This window comes from Dreissena polymorpha, chromosome 15 (assembly GCF_020536995.1).
Source record: "Dreissena polymorpha isolate Duluth1 chromosome 15, UMN_Dpol_1.0, whole genome shotgun sequence".
NCBI classification, from domain to species: Eukaryota; Metazoa; Mollusca; class Bivalvia; order Myida; family Dreissenidae; genus Dreissena; species Dreissena polymorpha.
This window is the reverse complement of record NC_068369.1, coordinates 34,568,826-34,589,196: the sequence shown is the minus strand read 5'-3', so window position 1 is coordinate 34,589,196 and position 20,371 is coordinate 34,568,826. Positions and strand designations below refer to the sequence as shown.

General features: G+C 35.9%; 2 protein-coding genes across 3 annotated transcripts in view; both read left to right on the top strand.

Moving 5' to 3' along the window:
* The window catches only part of LOC127861185 (uncharacterized), a 300,757-nt gene that overhangs the window by 97,161 nt on the left and 183,225 nt on the right, over window positions 1–20,371 (top strand). The window contains exon 4 of one of the 2 annotated variants that reach the window (XR_008040103.1): window positions 17,230–19,086. Coding sequence is in view for 1 of the 2 variants with exons in the window: in XM_052399587.1 (XP_052255547.1) it covers window positions 17,230–17,543 (314 nt within the window). In the remaining variant the exon portion in view is untranslated. Of the gene's footprint in view, window positions 1–17,229; window positions 19,362–20,371 lie in introns of those variants that run through there. The other variant, XM_052399587.1, reaches the window with a different exon arrangement.
* Window positions 1–20,371, top strand: part of LOC127859683 (dentin sialophosphoprotein-like) — a 185,694-nt gene that overhangs the window by 119,395 nt on the left and 45,928 nt on the right. The window lies entirely within an intron of this gene.

Below are 20,371 nucleotides of genomic sequence, written 5' to 3'. Positions count from 1 at the left end.
AATTAGCAACTTTTGACTACAATTGTGAAATATGGGTTGTTGTTGTTTTGCTAAAAGAATGCTGCAAAATTGAGAATAAGAGCGTTTTCAGTATTACAGTCAATCTTGTATTAAGAGACCACAAAAGGGAGTAACTAAAAAGTGGTCGCTTAATAAAATGGTCTTAAAATAAAGACCATTCTGGAAAAAAAAGAAAAATCATCTTAAGTATTAAATTCATAGACCGATTGTGTGACACAACTATGGTGTTCAATGTTTAAATTATATGAAATAATCCAAATATTAGAGTATTTAAACATACCATTACCCGGCACTTTTATTAATTATCCAACAAGTCACTGTTGCTGTTTTTGACAATGAATGTGTTTTAAGAATTTCATAGACACAAATATTTGCCATTTTTTTGGAAATGTATGGGAAGTTGGTGTAACAGAACTACTAGGCCTTTCGCAGAAACCGAGACAAATTTATTCATTGTTTCAAAGCTTATGCCGAATAATAATGCCCCCCTTCGAAGAAGATTGGGTATATTGTTTTGCACATGTCGGTCCGTCCGTCCGTATGTCCGTCCGTCCACCAGATGGTTTCCGGATGATAACTCAAGAATGCTTTTGCCTAGGATCATGAAACTTCATAGATACATTGATCATGATTCGCAGATGACCCCTATTGATTTTGAGGTCACTAGGTCAAAGGTCAAGGTCATGGTGACCGGAAATAGTAAAATGGTTTCCGGATGATAACTCAAGAACGCTTATGCCTAGGATCATGAAACTTCATAGATACATTGATCATGACTCGCAGATGACCCCTATTGATTTTCAGGTCACTAGGTCAAAGGTCAATGTCACAGTGCCAAAAAACGTATTCACACAATGGCTGCCAGTACAACTGACAGCCCATATGGGAGGCATGCATGTTTTACAAACAGCCCTTGTTACGATTGCAAATAATTGGAACTAAATATGCGTGAAACACATGTTCAATATCAACACATTGGTTAGAGCTCTTAACTGTTAACTCCACCTTCGTTCTCAGTAAAAGATTAAAAAGGCAGAGCAATGCACATCATGCTATTACACGGTTGGTTTAGAATGTTGAATAAGACAAAGGAAGCCAATTTTATCGACGAGAAAGTGCTGTTTTATGGCTTCTTGACAGGTAGCTGCTTTCCTTTGATTACATAAAACTGACAATAAAGCGGCGGTCAAGTTTCAACTAAACGATCAACAGATTTTCAAATTTCATCACTGCATGGTTTCTAAATAGAATATTTAGACATAAGACAATGGTCGCATAATTCAAGTGGTCACATCCACAAGATTGACTGAGCATTTTGTATCTCGGTTAATCTATGTTACCAGACCACATCTAGTGTTAAAATTTTGGCTATGGCTGTAAGAAACACTGATTTTTCGGGGTAAACTTTACTTTACGTAATATTTTACTAAATATTCATTAATTTCAAGTGTTTATTGGGCTTTAAAATAAGAGTTTGAAGAAAAATATTTGTTTCACAGTCAGTGTTTTTTTGTGAGCTTATCTGAGCACATTTTGTGATCGCCTTTGTCTGTCGTGCATTGTGCATCGTGTGGCATCACCATTTGCCTTGTTAACACTCTAGAGGCCACATCTTCATAAAACTTGGTCAGAAGAAGTTCATGCCAATGATATCTTGGATGAGTATGAACATGGTCAGGGTTGCTTGAAATACATGGCTGCCAGGGGGCAGAGCATTTTTCCTAATATGGCCATATATGGTTATTGTGAACACTCTAGAGGCCAAATTTATTGTCTGATCATCATGAAACTGGGCCAGAAGATTTTTTCCAATTATATCTTGGATGAGTTTGAAAATGGTTCCAGTCAATTGAAAAACATGGCCACCAGGGGGTGAGGCATATTTCCTTATATGGCTAAATATGGCTTTAGTAAAACCTTGTTAACACTCTAGTGACCACATATATTTTCTGATGTTATGAAACTTGGTCAGAAGAGTCACAATGATATCTTGGTCGAGTTTGCTGGTTCTGGTTGGTTGAAAAATATGGCCATTAGGGGGCAGGCATTTTTCCTTATATGGCTATTGTAAAACCTTGTTAACACCACAGAGGCCAAATTTTTTTCTGATCTTCATGAAACTTGGTCAGAGCATACATCTTAGATAAGTCCAAAAATGGTTCTGGTCTGTTGAAAAACATGGCTACCAGGGGTGGGGCATTTTTATGCCCCCGGTAGGGTGGCATATAGCAGATGAACTGTTAGTCAGTATGTCAGTCAGTCTGTCCTTCTGTCCGAAAAAAACTTTAACATTGGCCATAACTTTTTCACTATTGAAGATAGCAACTTGATATTTGGCATTCATGTGTATCTCATGGAGCTGAACATTTTGAGTGGTGAAAGGTGAATGTCAAGGTCATCCTTCAAGGTCAAATGTCAAATATATGGCCTCTGTCCGTCCGAAAACTTCAACATTGGCCATAACTTTTTTCAATATTGAAGATAGCAACTTGATATTTGGCATGCATGTGTATCATATGAAGCTGCACATTTTGAAAAGTGTAAGTTCAAGGTCAAGGTCATCCTTCAAGGTCAAAGGTCAGAAAATAATAATTTCAAAGCGGCGTTATCATGAAGCTGCACATTTTGAGTGGTGAAAGTTCAAGGTCAAGGTCATCCTTCAAGGTCAAGGTCATCCTTCAAGGTCAAAGGTCAAAAAAATGAAAAATTTCATAGCGGCGTTCTCATGAAGCTGCACATTTTGAGTGGTGGAAGTTCAAGGTCAAGGTCATCCTTCAAGGTCAAAGGTCCATAATTTTTTTTTTTAATTCAAAGCGGGTCATTGTGTTTCTGACGAACACATCTCTTGTCTCTTATATGACTATATAGTACTATTGTTAAACCTTCTTAACACTCTAGAAGCCACATTTATTGTCTGATCTTAACTAAACTTGGTCAAAAGATTTCTCCCAATTATATCTTGGACGTGAAATTATTTGAACATATGCATCCACTGCACAATTTCAACGAGGATTAGTCCTGGTTACCATCATCAGTCTTCTACAGTAAAACTGCGATAACTCGAGGTAGCACGGGACTGACCTCGATGCTCGAAAAATTGCAGGTTTCGAGTAATCCATAGTTTTATTTGTTTTCATTGTTTCGGTTGGTGATGCTTAACTTCTGACCGCAAAAACTTTATTTACATGTAATACGGTGATTACTTTACAGTTTGTATTTAATTTGCATTCAGGCAGACGTTTGTTGTGCAAAGTCTAAGATTGAAGACTTTTTATACGCCCGTCTATGACGGGACGTATTATGGTATACCCCGCGTCCGTCTGTCCGTCTGTTAATGTCGTACGCTACGTCAAATATCCTTTGACAGATTTTCTTCAAATTTTAACACAATCTTAATATTGATAAACCCAGATCCCCTTTCGTTTTTGACGGAATTCTGAATTGTCGTTCCAGAGTTATGGGACTTTGTTCGTCAAAATTTCGTGATTTCATTGAATGTCCTACTGTAGCTCAAATATCCTTCGATGGATTTTTTTCAAATTTCAACACAATCTTAATATTGATAAACCCTGATCCCCTTTCGTTTTTGACGGAATTCTGAATTGTCGTTCCAGAGTTATGGGACTTTGTTCGTCAAAATTTCGTGATTTCATTGAATGTCCTACTGTAGCTCAAATATCCTTCGATGGATTTTTTTCAAATTTCAACACAATCTTAATATTGATAAACCCTGATCCCCTTTCGTTTTTGACGGAATTCTGAATTGTCGTTCCAGAGTTATGGGACTTTGTTCGTCAAAATTTCGTGATTTCATTGAATGTCCTACTGTAGCTCAAATATCCTTCGATGGATTTTTTTCAAATTTCAACACAATCTTAATATTGATAAACCCTGATCCCCTTTCGTTTTTGACGGAATTCTGAATTGTCGTTCCAGAGTTATGGGACTTTGTTCGTCAAAATTTCGTTATTTCATTGAATGTCCTACCGTAGCTCAAATATCCTTCGATGGATTTTTTTCAAATTTCAACACAATCTTAATATTGATAAAACCTGATCCCCTTTCGTTTTTGACGGAATTCTGAATTGTTGTTCCACAGTTATGGGACTTTGTTGAATGTCAAGGAGACGGCGCTCCATGCTCATGTTCTTATAAAATAAACCATGTATTCAAATACAAATAAACTGAAGTAAAAAAATGATTCAAAGGGTTATTTATTACCTTACTACTTCATTGGCGAACGACGGGCGTATCATGCGCTCATGGCGCAGCTCTTTATAAGTATTTTATCTGCTACGCTCTCTTTTATACCATACATTTTATCATAAGTATTGATTGCTTGAAATAATTTAATTATCATTAAAACTGGGTAGCTTTTATCTGAATCTCAAAGGATGACAATTTGCAGTGTTTCTAAAACTTCGACTAACATCACACCCAATCAAGCGTTTTTTGTCTGCATGATTGCGCTGTTTTCACATCTCGAATATTTTTAGTACCGACAAGACGAGAAAGTGTTCGAATAATTGCCAATTAATTAGGTGTGAAATGCCTTTCAGGGACAAGCACACATCCTCGAGTTATCGAAAATCACATGTTTGAGTTATTGCGGGTATTTTTATATAGAAATGAAAGGAAAATGTTAGGGACTTCCTTTAATGCTTGAGTTATCGCCAGTTTTCGAGAAATCACCAGCTCGACTTATTGCAATTCTACTGGGTGTGATTTCCGCAGATCAGGTTATCTGGGCAGTAATTTCCGCTTTTCCTGTAAATTCGTTAAGAAAATGGGGGAGGCGGGTATGACTGATTCCACAGGGATATGTCATAAGCGGCACGAAAAATCCGCAGCCCTCAAAACCTCTCCGCATATTACACTTGATGATACGGCCTAAGCATTTTTTTAAACGAGCGATGTCCTTGGCTTTCGTTCCCAAGCGGTCTTTTAAAGGCAAATGTTGCCTTTGTGAATTGAAAATGAAGATTATTGAAGGAAGGAAGGAATCTCACAAAATTTTGGAGATTGAAAAATTATTAAAAAATCAATTTTCATGGGAACAGTAAGAAACAAGAGTGGATAAAAAGCAGAAAGTGATAATTCTTTCTGAATGGGTACGGAATATTGATTGTCTTGGTAAGGCTAAAGTTATTATGCCCCCCTTTGAAGAAGAGGGGGTATATTGTTTTGCACATGTCGACCCGTCCGTATGTCCGTCCACCAGATGGTTTCCTGATGATAACTCAAGAACGCCTATGCCTAGGATCATGAAACTTCATAGGTACATTGATCATGACTCGCAGATGATCCCTATTGATTTTCAGGTCACTAGGTCAAAGGTCAAGGTCACGGTGACCCAAAATAGTAAAATGAATTCCTGATGATAACTCAAGAACCCTTACCCCTAGGATCATGAATCTTCATAGGTACATTGATCATGACTCGCAGATTACCCCTTTTGATTTTCAGGTCACTAGGTCAAAGGTCAAGGTCACAGTGCCCAAAAACGTACTCACACAATGGTTGCCACTACAATTGAGAGCCCATATGGGGGGCATGCATGTTTTACAAACAGCCCTTGTTTTCCATGTGATCCTGTGGTAAATTGTAGTTAGTTTAACACTGTTACCTTGTTGACCTTATTTTGAATTTCAAGACATTGAGCTCAAACGAAAGATTGCTGTTATCGTTCACAGGGATAGGAACACACACTGGTTTCATCACGATTAATACTGGTGACTTTTCATAAAAACTTTAATTTGTATTTAAAAAGGTTTTCATAAATATATCTTGTTAATTAGTTAAAGACGGTGTTTATTATGCCCCCCCTTCGAAGAAGAGGTGGAATATTGTTTTGCGCATGTCGGTCAGTCCGTTGGTCAGTCCTTCCATAGATCAGTCCTTCCACCAGATTGTTTCCGGATGATAACTCAAGAACGCTTAGGCCTAGGATCATGAAACATCATAGATACATTGATCATGACTGGCAGATGACCCCTATTGATTTTCAGGTCACTAGGTCAAAGGTCAAGGTCACAGTGACTCGAAATAGTAAAATGGTTTCCGGATGATAACTCAAGAATGCTTACGCCTAGGATCATGAAACTTCATAGGAACATTGATCATGATCGGCAGATGACCCCTATTGATTTCCAGGTCACTAGGTCAAAGGTCAAGGTCACAGTGACACAAAACATATTCACACTCTGGCTGCCACTACAACTGACAGCCCATATGGGGGGCATGGATGTCTACAAACAGCCCTTGTTTAAATGTCTATTTTAAGGTTTGTCATTATGCACGCAATTCACGTTCTAGTCAAAATCAGTATACAGAATTGTCCTCCCCTCAGACTTCACCTCACTCACACCCCTGCTTCTAAGTAACTTGCAGTGAATTTATTAGTAAAGTGTAAACCTAGGGATCGATGTGTGTGGTAGGTGACAAAGACAACAAACTGTCACAAAACCACACACTTATGACAATTACATCATTTGTCGTCTGCATAATTTAACTGCAGATATTGCATGTCTACAAGTGGTTTTGCTATGCAAAGCGTGCACTCTCATTGGCCAATACCAATTGTCTAATACAAAGACGCTCCGCATTGAGGCGGGCGTAAGTTGGGTAAAGAGATACATGTTATCGTAAATCTGCTCTCAAAATATTCGGTGGAGTCGATATTGCTTTGATCCTAAGAATGATTAGCTGCAGTTACTTAAAAATCAACACTTATTGGTAAAGGATTCTGATTCTGAAATTTAAGTGCCTTGGCAAGGGACTGTTAAATTGCCTGTGGAAAGCAATGCAATGCGGTTTCAACTATTGGTTTGCTTCACATTCAGATGAGGGCTTAACAGGCTTCATTACTGTCTTGTTAGCTTATCCCTTTCCCAATTAATACCTATAATCCCGAGTTTATCGGTATTGCCAATACATGCCTGTAAACCAGTCTGTCGATGGCTGCATACTTAGGACATTTCATGACTCTAACCATTACTAAAAAATCCACTATAATCATGGCTTCCATGTTTAAAAGCAATTTCAATCTTCATGGTCCTATAATTAACTGTGTCCAACTTGTTAAATTGACCATGTGGATAATACCATGGATTAATCATGGTCCTATAATTAACTGTGTCCAACTTGTTACATTGACCATGTGGATACTACCATGGATTAATCATGGTCCTATAATTAACTGTGTCCAACTTGTTACATTGACCATGTGGATAATACCATGGATTAATCATGGTCTTTAGACTAGGACTTTCACACTTTGCATGCTGGGAAATTTGTCATCTGCTAAAATGTTGTCTGCTGAATGTGTAAAATTAGCAGTTTCTTCCATTGTTTTCAAAGAATACCATCAGAATAGCAAACAGTTTGGATCCTAATGAGATGCCACATTCTGTGGCGTCTCATCTGGATTCAAACTGTTTGCAAAGGCCTTCAAAATTAGGTTCCAGCACTGAAAGGGTTAACACAGGTCATTGAGATATGTTGTTATCACTAAGTAAGTAAAATGTGTCTGTGAAAGATTAAGATCACACTATTGAGGTCAAAACAATACTTCAGGGGTTGTCTGCACTTACCATTACTGCAGTTGATGCAAATTTTTCTTTAAGAATGAGCTATTAAAAACATGACAAAGTAAGTCCTCAGAAAATGGGGCAAGTCCTTGAAAAGTACTTTAATTTTGTTGAGGATGTTCTCTTTGAACAATCTATCCCAAAACTTCCTTTAGGGTATCTGTAATTAATATATAACCTCCAAATTATTGGTTGTGTGTGGATATTTCTGCAAATTTTTTCCCCAGTAAGATCCCTTTATATTTGCTAGCCTAGCCTATACAGAGCTTTTTTACTGTTTTTGTGAAGCAGCCTTGGCCCCCTCCCCATTTTGTGAAACAATGAGTGGAGAACTGTTCAAAATTGTGAAACAATGAGTGGAGAACTGTTCAAAATTGTGAAAAACTGAGTGGAGAACTGTTCAAATTTGTGAAACAATGAGTGGAGAACTGTTCAAAATTGTGAAACAATGAGTGGAGAACTGTTCAAAATTGTGAAACAATGAGTGGAGAACTGTTCAAAATTGTGAAACAATGAGTGGAGAACTGTTCAAAATTGTGAAACATTGAGTGGAGAACTATTCAAAATTGTGAAACAATGAGTGGAGAACTGTTCAAAATTGTGAAACAATGAGTGGAGAACTGTTCAAAATTGTGAAACAATGAGTGGAGAACTGTTCAAAATTGTGAGAAAATGAGTGGAGAACTTTTCAAAATTGTGAAAAAATGCGTTGCAAACTTTATAAAATTGTGAAAATTTGAGTCTTGAACTAATTGAAATTGGAAAAATTTGTGTCGCGAAATTTCCAAATTTGTGAAAAAAGGCCATTCTAACAGGGAAAAACGCTGTGCTATAGTATTATACACATAATTTCATTTATAAATACCATAATCTGATGCTTCCTCTGTACTAGATTTACTTCTGTGAAGTTAAACAAACTAATAGGCACATACAGTTAAATGCTAAAGGTGGATCATAATGCAATTATTTACAATGCGTTAAGCTAACACATACATGTCAAATTACTTCCATATAGCTTTTTATTAAAATCAAGCTATAAACTTTAAATGAAAATGAGGAGTTATTTATAATTTATGAACACGTTTGAAATAGTTTTACATTTACAGTTTAACAAGTTATACACTATCTTGTTGAGATTAAATAGAGGATATTTGTTGGATTGGGTGGAATATCGATTTTAATTCACGAGTGATCATAGAAAAATATATTTTCACTCGCGGCGCATTTTTTCAGTTACTTCCCTTTTGCATTCGCCACTGCGTAGGAGATTGCTCGTCATTGATAACATTCTCCTAGCAGAGTTGTCGTTCGTGTTTCAACATTCAACAATGGCTGCCCCCATTTGAGTCTCGATTCAAAACTTTCTTACTGCATATATTGGCTTGTTACGCTATTTAGAAGCTGTCATTTAGGATATATGAATTATTTATTAACAAAATCTCCGCTTATGACAACAATACATGTAGTTGGAATTCGAAGGATATATACTCGATGTGAATGAAGGACTTTCTGGATTGTAACAGCTTGACACGGCAAAACTGGCATACTGGTATTTTTAGTTATCAATATAAGTCACATTGTGCTTTATAAATTGTATTCGAGCATTTTGCGACTTATTGAATGGCTTTGATACCCGATATCAACATTTCATCGGGGATTTGCAGATCACCAAGCTGTCCTGAAATTCAACATTGATTTCAAACTCTTTACTGGTTCGTACTCTTTCTTAGTGTTAGTACTTTTTATCATTTTAAAGTTAAATGAACTGTGTCACAGTAAAAGAGACATTAAGGCGATTGTGGCCAGTTTGGATCTAGATCAGCCTGCAGTCACTTGAAAGCTGTTTGCTTAAAAGCGTTTTTCTGACAATAACAAATAATTTAATTGGATACTGATTTGACTGTGCTTTTCCTGTGACCTGGCTCAAATAATAGAATTGTCATTAATCAAATTATTTATTTCGAGCATTAATCAATTGTTTTTCTTGTCCCTCGGGATCAATGACTCCAGCACTTTCCTGTTGAGAATTGAATACTGCTAAAGGCTTTTTTAGGGGGCGTGAGAGATGTTGCTCCTTCCATTATCGCTCAATTGTTCATTGTCGGCTCGGGTACTACGAACATGTACCCCGGGTACTCTTAAGTATACTTACATGTATCCCGGGTACGGTAAATATACTAAAATGTACCCGGGAAATTTAACCCTAAATCAGTCGTTGTCGACTATTTTTTGTAATTACACATTTATGTCAATTTTCTGTAGAATGGCCTCTATATTATCGGAACACATACCCAAAAAGCATGTTGATGCAGTGCTTTTTGAAGAGAAGTGTGTTTAAGATAATCGGTTGCGCGTTTTACGACATCGGTTTTTGGCGCGAATACAACTCGGGTACAGTCTAATATGGACCGAGTACAATTACGTTTATTTACCGTACCTGGGGTACATGTAAGTATACTTAGAGTACCCAGGGTACATGTAAGTATACTAAAGAGTACCCGGGGAACATGTAAGTAGTACCAGAGCCGACAATGACCAATCAAGCTCCATTATCCCTCATGAACCGACTCAAAAAACCGAGTCGGCAATATTTGACTTTATTTTTGGTTTGGTTGCTCTCGAGGGATCGAAAATTTCAGAATCTTCCTAAAAGCCCTACGGGTTTGATCCCCAGAAGCGACATTGAAAACTAGCATACTTTGTTATTTAAAAGGCTGCTAAACCTGATATACAATGATAATGTGAATTTTCTCTCACATGATGTTCATCAGTCATATTATATAAAAACTTACAGCAGTAGTAAACAACTGGACAATAATTAATGAACGCATCTTTCATTTGTCTTTGACACTTTGAATTTGACATGGCCTAGATTTAAATATGTGACTGGACTTTACCAGCACTCTTGTAACATAGCTAAAGTTTAAATGTACCATTGAAGATCACTTAAATCCAGATTTGCTATTATAGACGTGTGAAAAGTTTTAAGGGTGTGACAAGTAAGCAAAAATTGGTCATTACCCAGAGGCCACAACTGATCTATGACAGTATTAAAACAAGAAAAATCAGTGCCTGATTTAGATTTCCTTAGATAGTTCAATAAAAACATATTTCATAAGCCTGGTAACAGTTTAACGGTAATGCTACCAATGTGTCACACCAGGGCCTTGAATTTGAATTCTAGGGCATGCATGGTCATTTCTTCATGAAATCAGGACACAAAATTGTATTTTAAGTCCTTAATTGACCTGGCTATAGTTCTCAGATTATTATAAGCTCAATCAGTATATTTATATCATTATTTATGCTTTGTGTATTGTAAACATATACACAATCATGTAGTTACATGATAGCAATAAATAATATCAAAGCTACCCATACTATAAAGGTCATTGACAAAGCCTATGGTCAAAATGTGAACACATTGAGTGTTATCGCCCTCTCGTGCCAGCAAAAACAACATGTTGACAGGTTGTCATTTTTGACAGTTCTACTTTCACTTTCATTTTGTGATATCAAACTATTAACAATTATGTGGCTGAGAAAAATATCGCCATTGCTTTTTATGCCCCCGGTAGGGTGGCCTATATCAGTTGAACTGTCAGTCAGTCAGTGTGTCAGTCTGTCCGTCTGTCCGAAAACTTTAATGACCATAACTTTTTTAATATTGAACATAGCAACTTGATATTTGGCATACATGTGCATCTCATGGAGCTGCACATTTTCAGTTGTGAAGGGTGAAGGTCATACTTCAAGGTCAAATGTCAAATATAAAGCGTCTGTCTGTCCGAAAACTTTAACATTGTCCATAACTTTTTCAATATTGGCGTGCATGCGTATCTCATAGAGCTGCACATATTGATTGGTGAAAGGTCAAGGTCATCCTTCAAGGTCAAATGTCAAATTTTGCAATATTGAAGATAGCAAATCCATATTCGGCATTCATGTGTATGTCATGGAGCTGCACATTTTGAGTGGTGAAAGGTCAAGGTCATCCTTCAAGGTCAAAGGTAAAATATATGCCTTCAAAGCTGCGCAGCAGGAGGCATTGTGTTTCACTTGTTTAATATATTTTCTGCACATTCCTTCAAAAAACTTACATCAATACATGATTTTCTTCGTTAATTCAATCATTCCTGACAGACTTGTGTACATATTTCGCTTACATTTTGACGCGCGTAGGTAGGACCGCATTACCGCTTCCGAAATGTGTATTCATACTATCGCCTTCGAGGAACTTATCTGATGTTTGACGGAAAGGGCCGAAAATGTGCGAGTGTGGGTCAAGTTCCCCACTGGTACTACTTTCCCGTTCCCCCAATTTTTTTTCCGTACCTAAAATTTTTCGTTGCCAATTTTTTTTTCATCCCCAATTGTTTGTTCGTGTCCAAATTTTTTTCATCCCAATTTTTTTGTTCCCAAATATTTTTTCGTACCCAAATTTCTTTTCATACCCAAATTTTTTTCGCAAAATGTTTGTACCAAATTTTTTTTTCCTACCAACATACACAATTGTGGTGATTGTAGTGATGTAGATAAACTTAACTTGATGCTTTTATATCCATCCTCTCAAAAGCATCGTCACACCAGTACTGTTAGTACTTTGAGTATTTTATGTTCACAAATTAATATGTTTATACGTTTGCCAATCCGTTCAAACCAATTTCCCTTTAGGCGCCCCATAATATCATTACCGCTTTTACAATAAGCGTTGCAAAATGTTCACAAGAAAACAAACGTTAAACAATAACTTTTTTGTATTAACAATGCAACACATATCAATGAAACGAAAAATAAATACAGATAACATCATTTAAAAAATAAATAATCATATGATGACACAATTTGTTTATGTCATGTTGTCACATAAATATGCAGAGTCTATGTATAGCTTAAATAACATTATCAGTGTGTACATGTATGTTCAAGGGAAGTTACTCCGTATGTTGATATAAATATTCATCGAAGAGTTCTCGCTCTTGTTGGAATAATGTGTGGGGGTCACAATGGGGTAAAAAAAATAGTGTCGGTAAAATAGTGAAAATTATCTATAATTTTCACTTATAATTTTCACAGTTTTAACAGTGAAATTTTCCGTTTTTTTTAATGCACTGATATTTCTCTTTAAACCACCGTAAAGCATAAAATAAATTGTGCTATCCAAAGCACTTTGGATTTATTTCCTACCTGATTTAAGAAAGGTTAAATTTTGGAGTGGGAAAGTTAAAAAAAATTCAGTGTAGATCAGGGTTGTATTGTTTGTTAGTTATTGACTTATTGAGATCATAACACTACAGATGCTAAAAATACTTAAAATAAATATGAAATCCATGTTAAACATGGAGGAAACAGTACATGTAAATAGCTTATTTTGTTTATACTGGCAGCAGTAGCTGTGTGGTTGTAAACTGTAAACCCTGAAATCCCCATTTTCAGAAAATGGTTTACCCCATTATCAGCTAGATTTAAACTCTAAAGTCCTTTGTCACTTGACAACTTAGTAAACACCATGTTGTGTGCAGATAGAAGTGGCATATTTAGTAGCATTAATAAGGTTGACTGTGAATTTATTTCAGACTCAAAAATAATTGTGTATTGAAGCACGTTCACACTATTATAATCAAATCCTGGAGTGAAATTGATAGTGAGCATATAACTGTGTCATAAGTGAGTTTATAATACTAATCACAAAATGGCGGCAGGTTCAGTTTATAAAAGTTCAGACTTAGTGATGGACTATTGTTGCGATGCATGCAAAGAGAAACATATTGAAGAAAGTGCCGAGTCCTTCTGTAAAACATGTACGAAGCTATTTTGTGGCAAATGTATTAACCTGCATAGCCAGTTATATGAAAAACATGTCTCATTTGGGAGAGGAGATATGAACAAATGGCCTATCAGTAAGAAAATAGAGGATTTCCTACAGACTTGTGAGATCCATGAAGATGAGAAGCTGAAAATGTTTTGTCAAGACCACAGTCAACTCTGCTGCACTAATTGTGTACTACTAGGTCACAGGTATGTCATCAGTATTATTATGTTCCTTGAAATGTTGTTGAATTGGTATCATATTTTGTACATACAAGTTACAAATGATAACTTTAAGTACAATGCTGATAACAGTTGAGTGTTTTGATTGTTAATTTATCTGTCTGTCATAAAATTAAAAGAAATTAAAACTTCTTTTTCCAAATTCAAAAATGTTACAAATATTATGCTTACTTCTTGCTATTGGCTGCATTATCTATATATTTATTAAGTACTGTATATATTTACTACTGCATGTTTTAACTCTTTCAGTGCTGGAACCGAATGTTGAAGGCCTTTGCAAACAGTTTGGATCCAGATGAGACGCCACCACAAAACATGGCGTCTCATCAGGATCCAAACTGTTTGCTATTCTGATAAATGTATTATTAAAAAAAAATCAAAGAAAGTGCTAATTTTAGAAATTCAGCAGACGACATTTTAGCAGACGACAAATTTCCCAGCATGCAAATCAGTTTTATTAGTCCCTCATGTCTATCAAAGCTTGCCACATGTCAGTCGAATCAAACAACTGAATCATAGAAATTCTCAAAAAGTACTAAATGAACTATTATGAAACTTGGTCTACTTAAAACGGGCGATGTCAGGAATATGCTTGACTTTATTTGTTTATTCCAGTATACACTTGAACTAGGTGTGCCATCTGTCTGTTAGTTAAGCCAGTGTTTTTTTCACCATTTTTGGTCCAGTTGGATTGGGAAAATTTGCGGCGTTTTGAATAAAATTTGGAAAATAGTGTTGTTGTTAAGCTAAAAAAATGCTTCAAAATTGAGAATAAAAAGGTGTTTCCAGTATTATATTTACTAAGGTTGACCTTACATTGATGGAATGAAAAAATATAGAGACCTAAAAAAAATTAATATTTTTTGGAATCCTTCCATTGGGAATTTTTAACTTCCATTTGGAAAAAATATATACTTTTTTCCATTGGGAATGGAACCGATTACAGGACCCAATTTCGAATATAAAAACACTGTTTGCCCTTCCTCGAGTCATCAGTCCATTTGTCTGTCCATCAGCAAAACTGAAATAATTTGAAAAATACATAACATAGAATCACAAAATGACAGGATTATAAATTTTCTGTGAAGTCAAATTTTAGATGATCCTTATTAACCAGGTTTTCCAAAGGAAAATGCTGGTTATTTGATTGGCGAATGTCGGCTGGCGGGGGGGCGGAACAAGCTTGTCCATAACTTTGTTGTTCATTGTGAGACTTTAAAATCATTTGCCATACTTGTTCACCATCATTATACGAATTACGTTGATATCTCCAAGGTCACACTTTGAGTTCAAAGGTCAAACAAGGCCATAAAGGAGCTTGTCCGGGCCATAACTATGTCATTCATTGTGAGATTTTAAAATCATTTGGCACATTTGTTCACCATCATTGGACAGTGTGTCGCACAAAAGAATTACGTCGATATCTCCAAGGTCAAGGTTGCCACAACTAAAAATAGATTTATTTTGAAACAAGGGGGGTAACTATGAACAATCAGTTCAGTTTGAGTTGTCTCCCTTTATCAGACTTTTTTTCACATTTAAAACCTGGTTTTGTGACAATAGTATTAATAACACTGATGTTATTTAAAGATTACAAACATGTATATTTAAGTTTCAGTTTAGTAAGAAGTTACCTTAACCAGTTAGATGATCCTGCTTAAATTTATGTGAATTTGTGCACTTAAAACATTAATGTCACTGATGTACTTGTGAAATATTTAAAAAAGAAAGAGATCATAGAAGCCATGACGTTTCAATACTTTAAGTCTAACCATAACCCTGTCATATTATTTTGTATGATATGAGCCTTTAAAGTTGATGTATGGTACAAAATAACAAAGATGAACACATTATTAACCAAATACATCTTTTTTACCAAGCTTTTTTTAAATATCAGATTTACATTGATCAATCTGTACAAAATAAGTACATATGCATCATGTATGAATTATTGGTTTTAATTAAGATAAAATGTTTTCTTACAGGCAATGCAAAATGGTGATGCTTTTAACTGACTTGGTTAAAAATACCTCTACAGACCTCAAACAAGTATTAGTTACTATTCAAACTACTTTGGCAGAACTGAGGAAGCTTCAAGACAATCAGGAGGCTAGCATTCAGTCTGTGCAAAGTACATATGATGAGCAGTTACACAAGATACAGGAAACTCGGCAAAAAATACTTGCAGCCTTAAACATGCTTAAAGAGAAAACTCTGCAGGAAATGAAATATACACTGACCAAACTGCAAGCCTCCCTTAAAAGTGATGTTGACAAATGTTCCACTCTTGGAAATGAATTAAAACAACTTAGAGACGCTATTCAGGACATAAGCGATAAAAGCAAGCAAGAACTATCTTTTATAGCCAGCATTAAATGCAAAGACAAAATACAGCAGTTTGAAAACTATCAGAAGAAGAACTCTGCTCAACTAAAATTTTCAATAACTTTCCAGCCTAATAGTGAAATAATGCAGTACCTTTCCCAGTTGTCCGGTCTTGGGAAGATTGAACACAATGCCCAGTCATTGACTGCAGTTGGAAATGCAGACCAAGTAATGAGGATTGATGGGAAGTCTGAGTTTGATGTAGGCGTACAGGGTGATGAAGCTTGCTGTATCGAAGACATATGTGTTCTCCCTAGTGGGCAAGTCCTGGTTGTAGACAACGATAATAATAAAGTCATGCTGTTAAACAAGCAGTACCAGGTTGTGAGTCACTGTAGTGTATCTGATGAGCCTTGGGGCATATGTCAGATCACACCCAGTGAGGTTGGTGTTACTGTCGGTAAACAGGTCCAGTTTATCAAAGTCAACAACAACCAGCTGGTGAAAGACAGAAAGCTCAAGTTTCAACATGACTGTTATGGTATTGCCTCCCACCGGGGTGACCTGTTTGTAACCTCTGGTACTGAACTATACAACTACTCGCTGGATGGTAAACTAGTCAGCAAACTTCACGAGATTAAGTCAGATACACCAGATACACGGACAGGTAAGAATCCATATTGGATTTATCTCTATGATCAAGAACATATCATTATAGCAGCAAGACCCTTCAAATTCTGCAGTATTACTCATACAAATAGTTATTAATATATATATTGACTTTCACTCCATGACAGGTCTATGAAACGAAAGTGCATGGCTGTGAAAAGAATAGTTTTTGACCTGTTCTTTATATTTCGTTGATATCAAATAAACATAGTGTAATATGGTATGTTATTAAGCTTGTTTTTTTATGTTATATATTTATGATTATAAACTTAAATTTGTCTTTTATTGATGCAAACAACAAACAAGAATTAAAAAACAATACTTAATTTATGTGATGATAATTTTAAGAGGTTGCTTTTGTAATATGTGGAAAAGCACTAGACAGGAACGTTTCATTATTGTTTCTTTTACTACATTATTGTCCTTAAGTGAAAGTAACAAACGCAACTTAATTCATAATTTTTTACACATACATGTATGCACTATACTTGTCTGATTTCATTCATAATTATGACAAAAGATTATAATCATGTATTCTGTTTTGCAGTCTGTTGTTGTGCAGTGAGCCTGACAGGTGACAAGTTGTATATCACGAACTACAATCAGAACAAGCTCCTCACTCTGGCCAGGGATGGATCAGTCCTTTCCATCTTCACAGACCCTGAATTGCCATGTCCAAGAGGTGTACATGTGACACCTGCAGGCCAGGTGCTGGTATGTGGAATGGGGTCCATTACTCTCCTACAGATTGACAGTAAGGGCAGTAGGAAGCTGGCCACTCTGGCTACAGAGAAGTATTGCCTATGGTCGGTCTGCTACAACAGCAACACTGACTCTGTTATTGTGGGAATGAAAAACAACAAGATCCTGGTGTACAAAGTGAAATAGCTTATCATTCTTGTTTCTGATGTGTAATGATAAGTGATATAAATTACTATTAAGTGATATAAATTACTATAGCTGTTAGTCATTAAGTGCTATGTTAAACATATATATATTTTATGTGTAGTAATAAGTCGAAATAAATGACAATAGCTGTTTGGGTAATAGTGTTATGTTACAATTCAAGAATGAATTTAAAGTGTACATACTTATTTTTTTCTTTAAATAATGTATTATGCATGCTATGTTTAGAATGTGATGTATTAGATTTGTAACAATGTGTTGATTTGTTCATTTTTTGCTCTTTAAGTGGCTCTGATATATTTAAGTCACGGGCATACTTATGGATCAATAATACTAGCGGATATTTTGTCATTAATAGATAGTTTTCACATTAACCCTTACAGTGCGGGAACCGAGTTGTGAAGGCCTTTGCAAACAGTTTGGATCCAGATGAGACGCCACAGAACGTGGCGTCTCATCTGGATCCAAACTGTTTGCTATTCTGATAGTATTCTTTGAAAAAAAAATCGAAGAAAATGCTAATTTTAGAAATTCAGCAGACGACATTTTAGCAGACGACAAATTACCCAGCATGCAAAGGGTTAAAACGACTTTGAAATGCGTTGATTTGTTTTACAGCTTGTATGATTGTTTTCCATCATTTTGCGCTTTGCTTTGCTAATCATAATTGTGTACCAAACCCCGAGTTGGTAGAGAAAAACAAGTTACTCTCTGTTTGTTTTGTATGATATCAGGCGAGGCTTAGAATAAAATAATGGTGAAGCTTGCCAAACCTTAAGTTTATTCTAACCAAGCCTGATATCTTACAATACGATCAGGCAGTTATCTGTTCATCATAACTTCGTCTCCATTTTGAAAGAGATAATGACATTATCGCTGAAATGCTGCATTTTTAGCGGGAATGAATATGATTTTGATGTTTGACTACTTAATAATGACATCATGAGCACTTGCGCTTAATACTTGTAAAATATGTGTTTTGCTGTGTTTGTAAAAAAAATTGTCAAAAATATATGACATCCTTGTATCAAATTGTTGGTTTTGTTAAATCTGATTATATTGTACCAAAAATTGATAATCTAAGTGTTGATTCCAAGTAATATTACCAAACATTGGCTGATATAACAATTTCCTGTTTAAGTTATATAAAACAATATATCCGGTAGCGTTTTATCAGTAGTGCGTAATAAATAGTAAAAAAGAATCAGTAATGGCCAAAAGGGGGATGATGTATTCAATTCAATGTGAAATCATAATGCCAAATATAAATCTGCGAGCAGTCACTCCAGACTTGAACCAGTTATTTTGAAACTATTTCTAATCCGGGGCAGCAAAGCGAGACATGGTATTACAGTAATTTCCTCAATCTTTTCGTAACACTTTTGAGTCTGCAACACTTTTGTGTCCGTGATGTTGTTCTTATACCTTTTCATGTTCAAGAAACTTGCATCAATTGTTAAAGTCATGAAGAAAACAAAAGGGATAAGTCAGTCAAGCAAGGTAAAGTTCAAAGTCTCACTTCAAGGTCAAAAGCCTGTCTATGTTTGTGTCCGATTGAGTTCTCCTATACTGCAGGGCTTTTTTACTTTTGTGAAAATAGCCCTTTTCCATAATTTTGGGAAATTCACAACTCAAATTTTCACAATTTCAAGAAGTTCACAACTCAAACGTTCACTATTTTAAGCAGTTTGTGAATCTAATTTTCACATGTTTAGAAAGTTTGCGACTCATTTTTTCACTATTTTGAAAAGTTTGCCACTCATTTTTTTCACAATGGTGGGATGGGGAAGGAGGGGGGGGGCCAAGGCAGCTTCACAAAAACAGGAAAAAATGCCCTGATACTGTTCGAAGCATTTGCATGAAACTTGGCTAAAAGGTGAAGGTCAGGTTTACAGTCAACTCGTACCTAAGTCAACTCGCATGGTAGCCAACTGGCACATTTTTTGGTCAACTTGCACGGTAGTCAACTCATACCTCAGTCCAAATATTGACGTGTTCATGAGTTCTAGATGAGTAATTTATGCAAACACTCAAATGAAAAACACTTTCAGAGTTCAGTTCAATAAAATAAATCTATATTAAAAAAAACACACACTTAATTGTATTCTTCATTTATTTTTTTTAAGATTTACACCAAAATAATTAATTTCAAGATAAATTAACTTAAATTGAATCTTGTGCGGTATACAACACCTTTTACACCATTATCCGTGTTGTGACAAACATTACAGCAAAACTGATCTATTAACATACCAAATAACTTTTATTGATTATATATATATAATGTTTGGCAATTTTAATTAATGTTCGTTGTATATAACACACCTCTTACACATATTACCCTTGAAAAACACCGACCACAAGTGTAAAAGAAATGTTAAAGGGACATTTCACAGATTTTGGCATGTGTTGAAGTTTGTCATACACATGCTTTATATTGACAAAAACATAACCCTCTAAATAATTCAATCGTTTGAGCTGCAACACTTTATTTTGCCCCCCTTCGAAGAAGAGGGGGTATATTGCTTTGCTCATGTCGGTCTGTCGGTTCGTCGGTCTGTCGGTCGGTCTGTCGGTCCGTCCACCAGGTGGTTGTCAGACGATAACTCAAGAACGCTTGGGCCTAGGATCATGAAACTTTATAGGTACATTGATCATGACTCGCAGATGACCCCTATTGATTTTGAGGTCACAAGGTCAAAGGTCAAGGTCACGGTGACCCGAAATAGTAAAATGGTTTGTGATAACTGAAGAAAGCTTATTCCTAGGATCATGAAACTTGATAGGTAGAATGATCATGACTGGCAGAT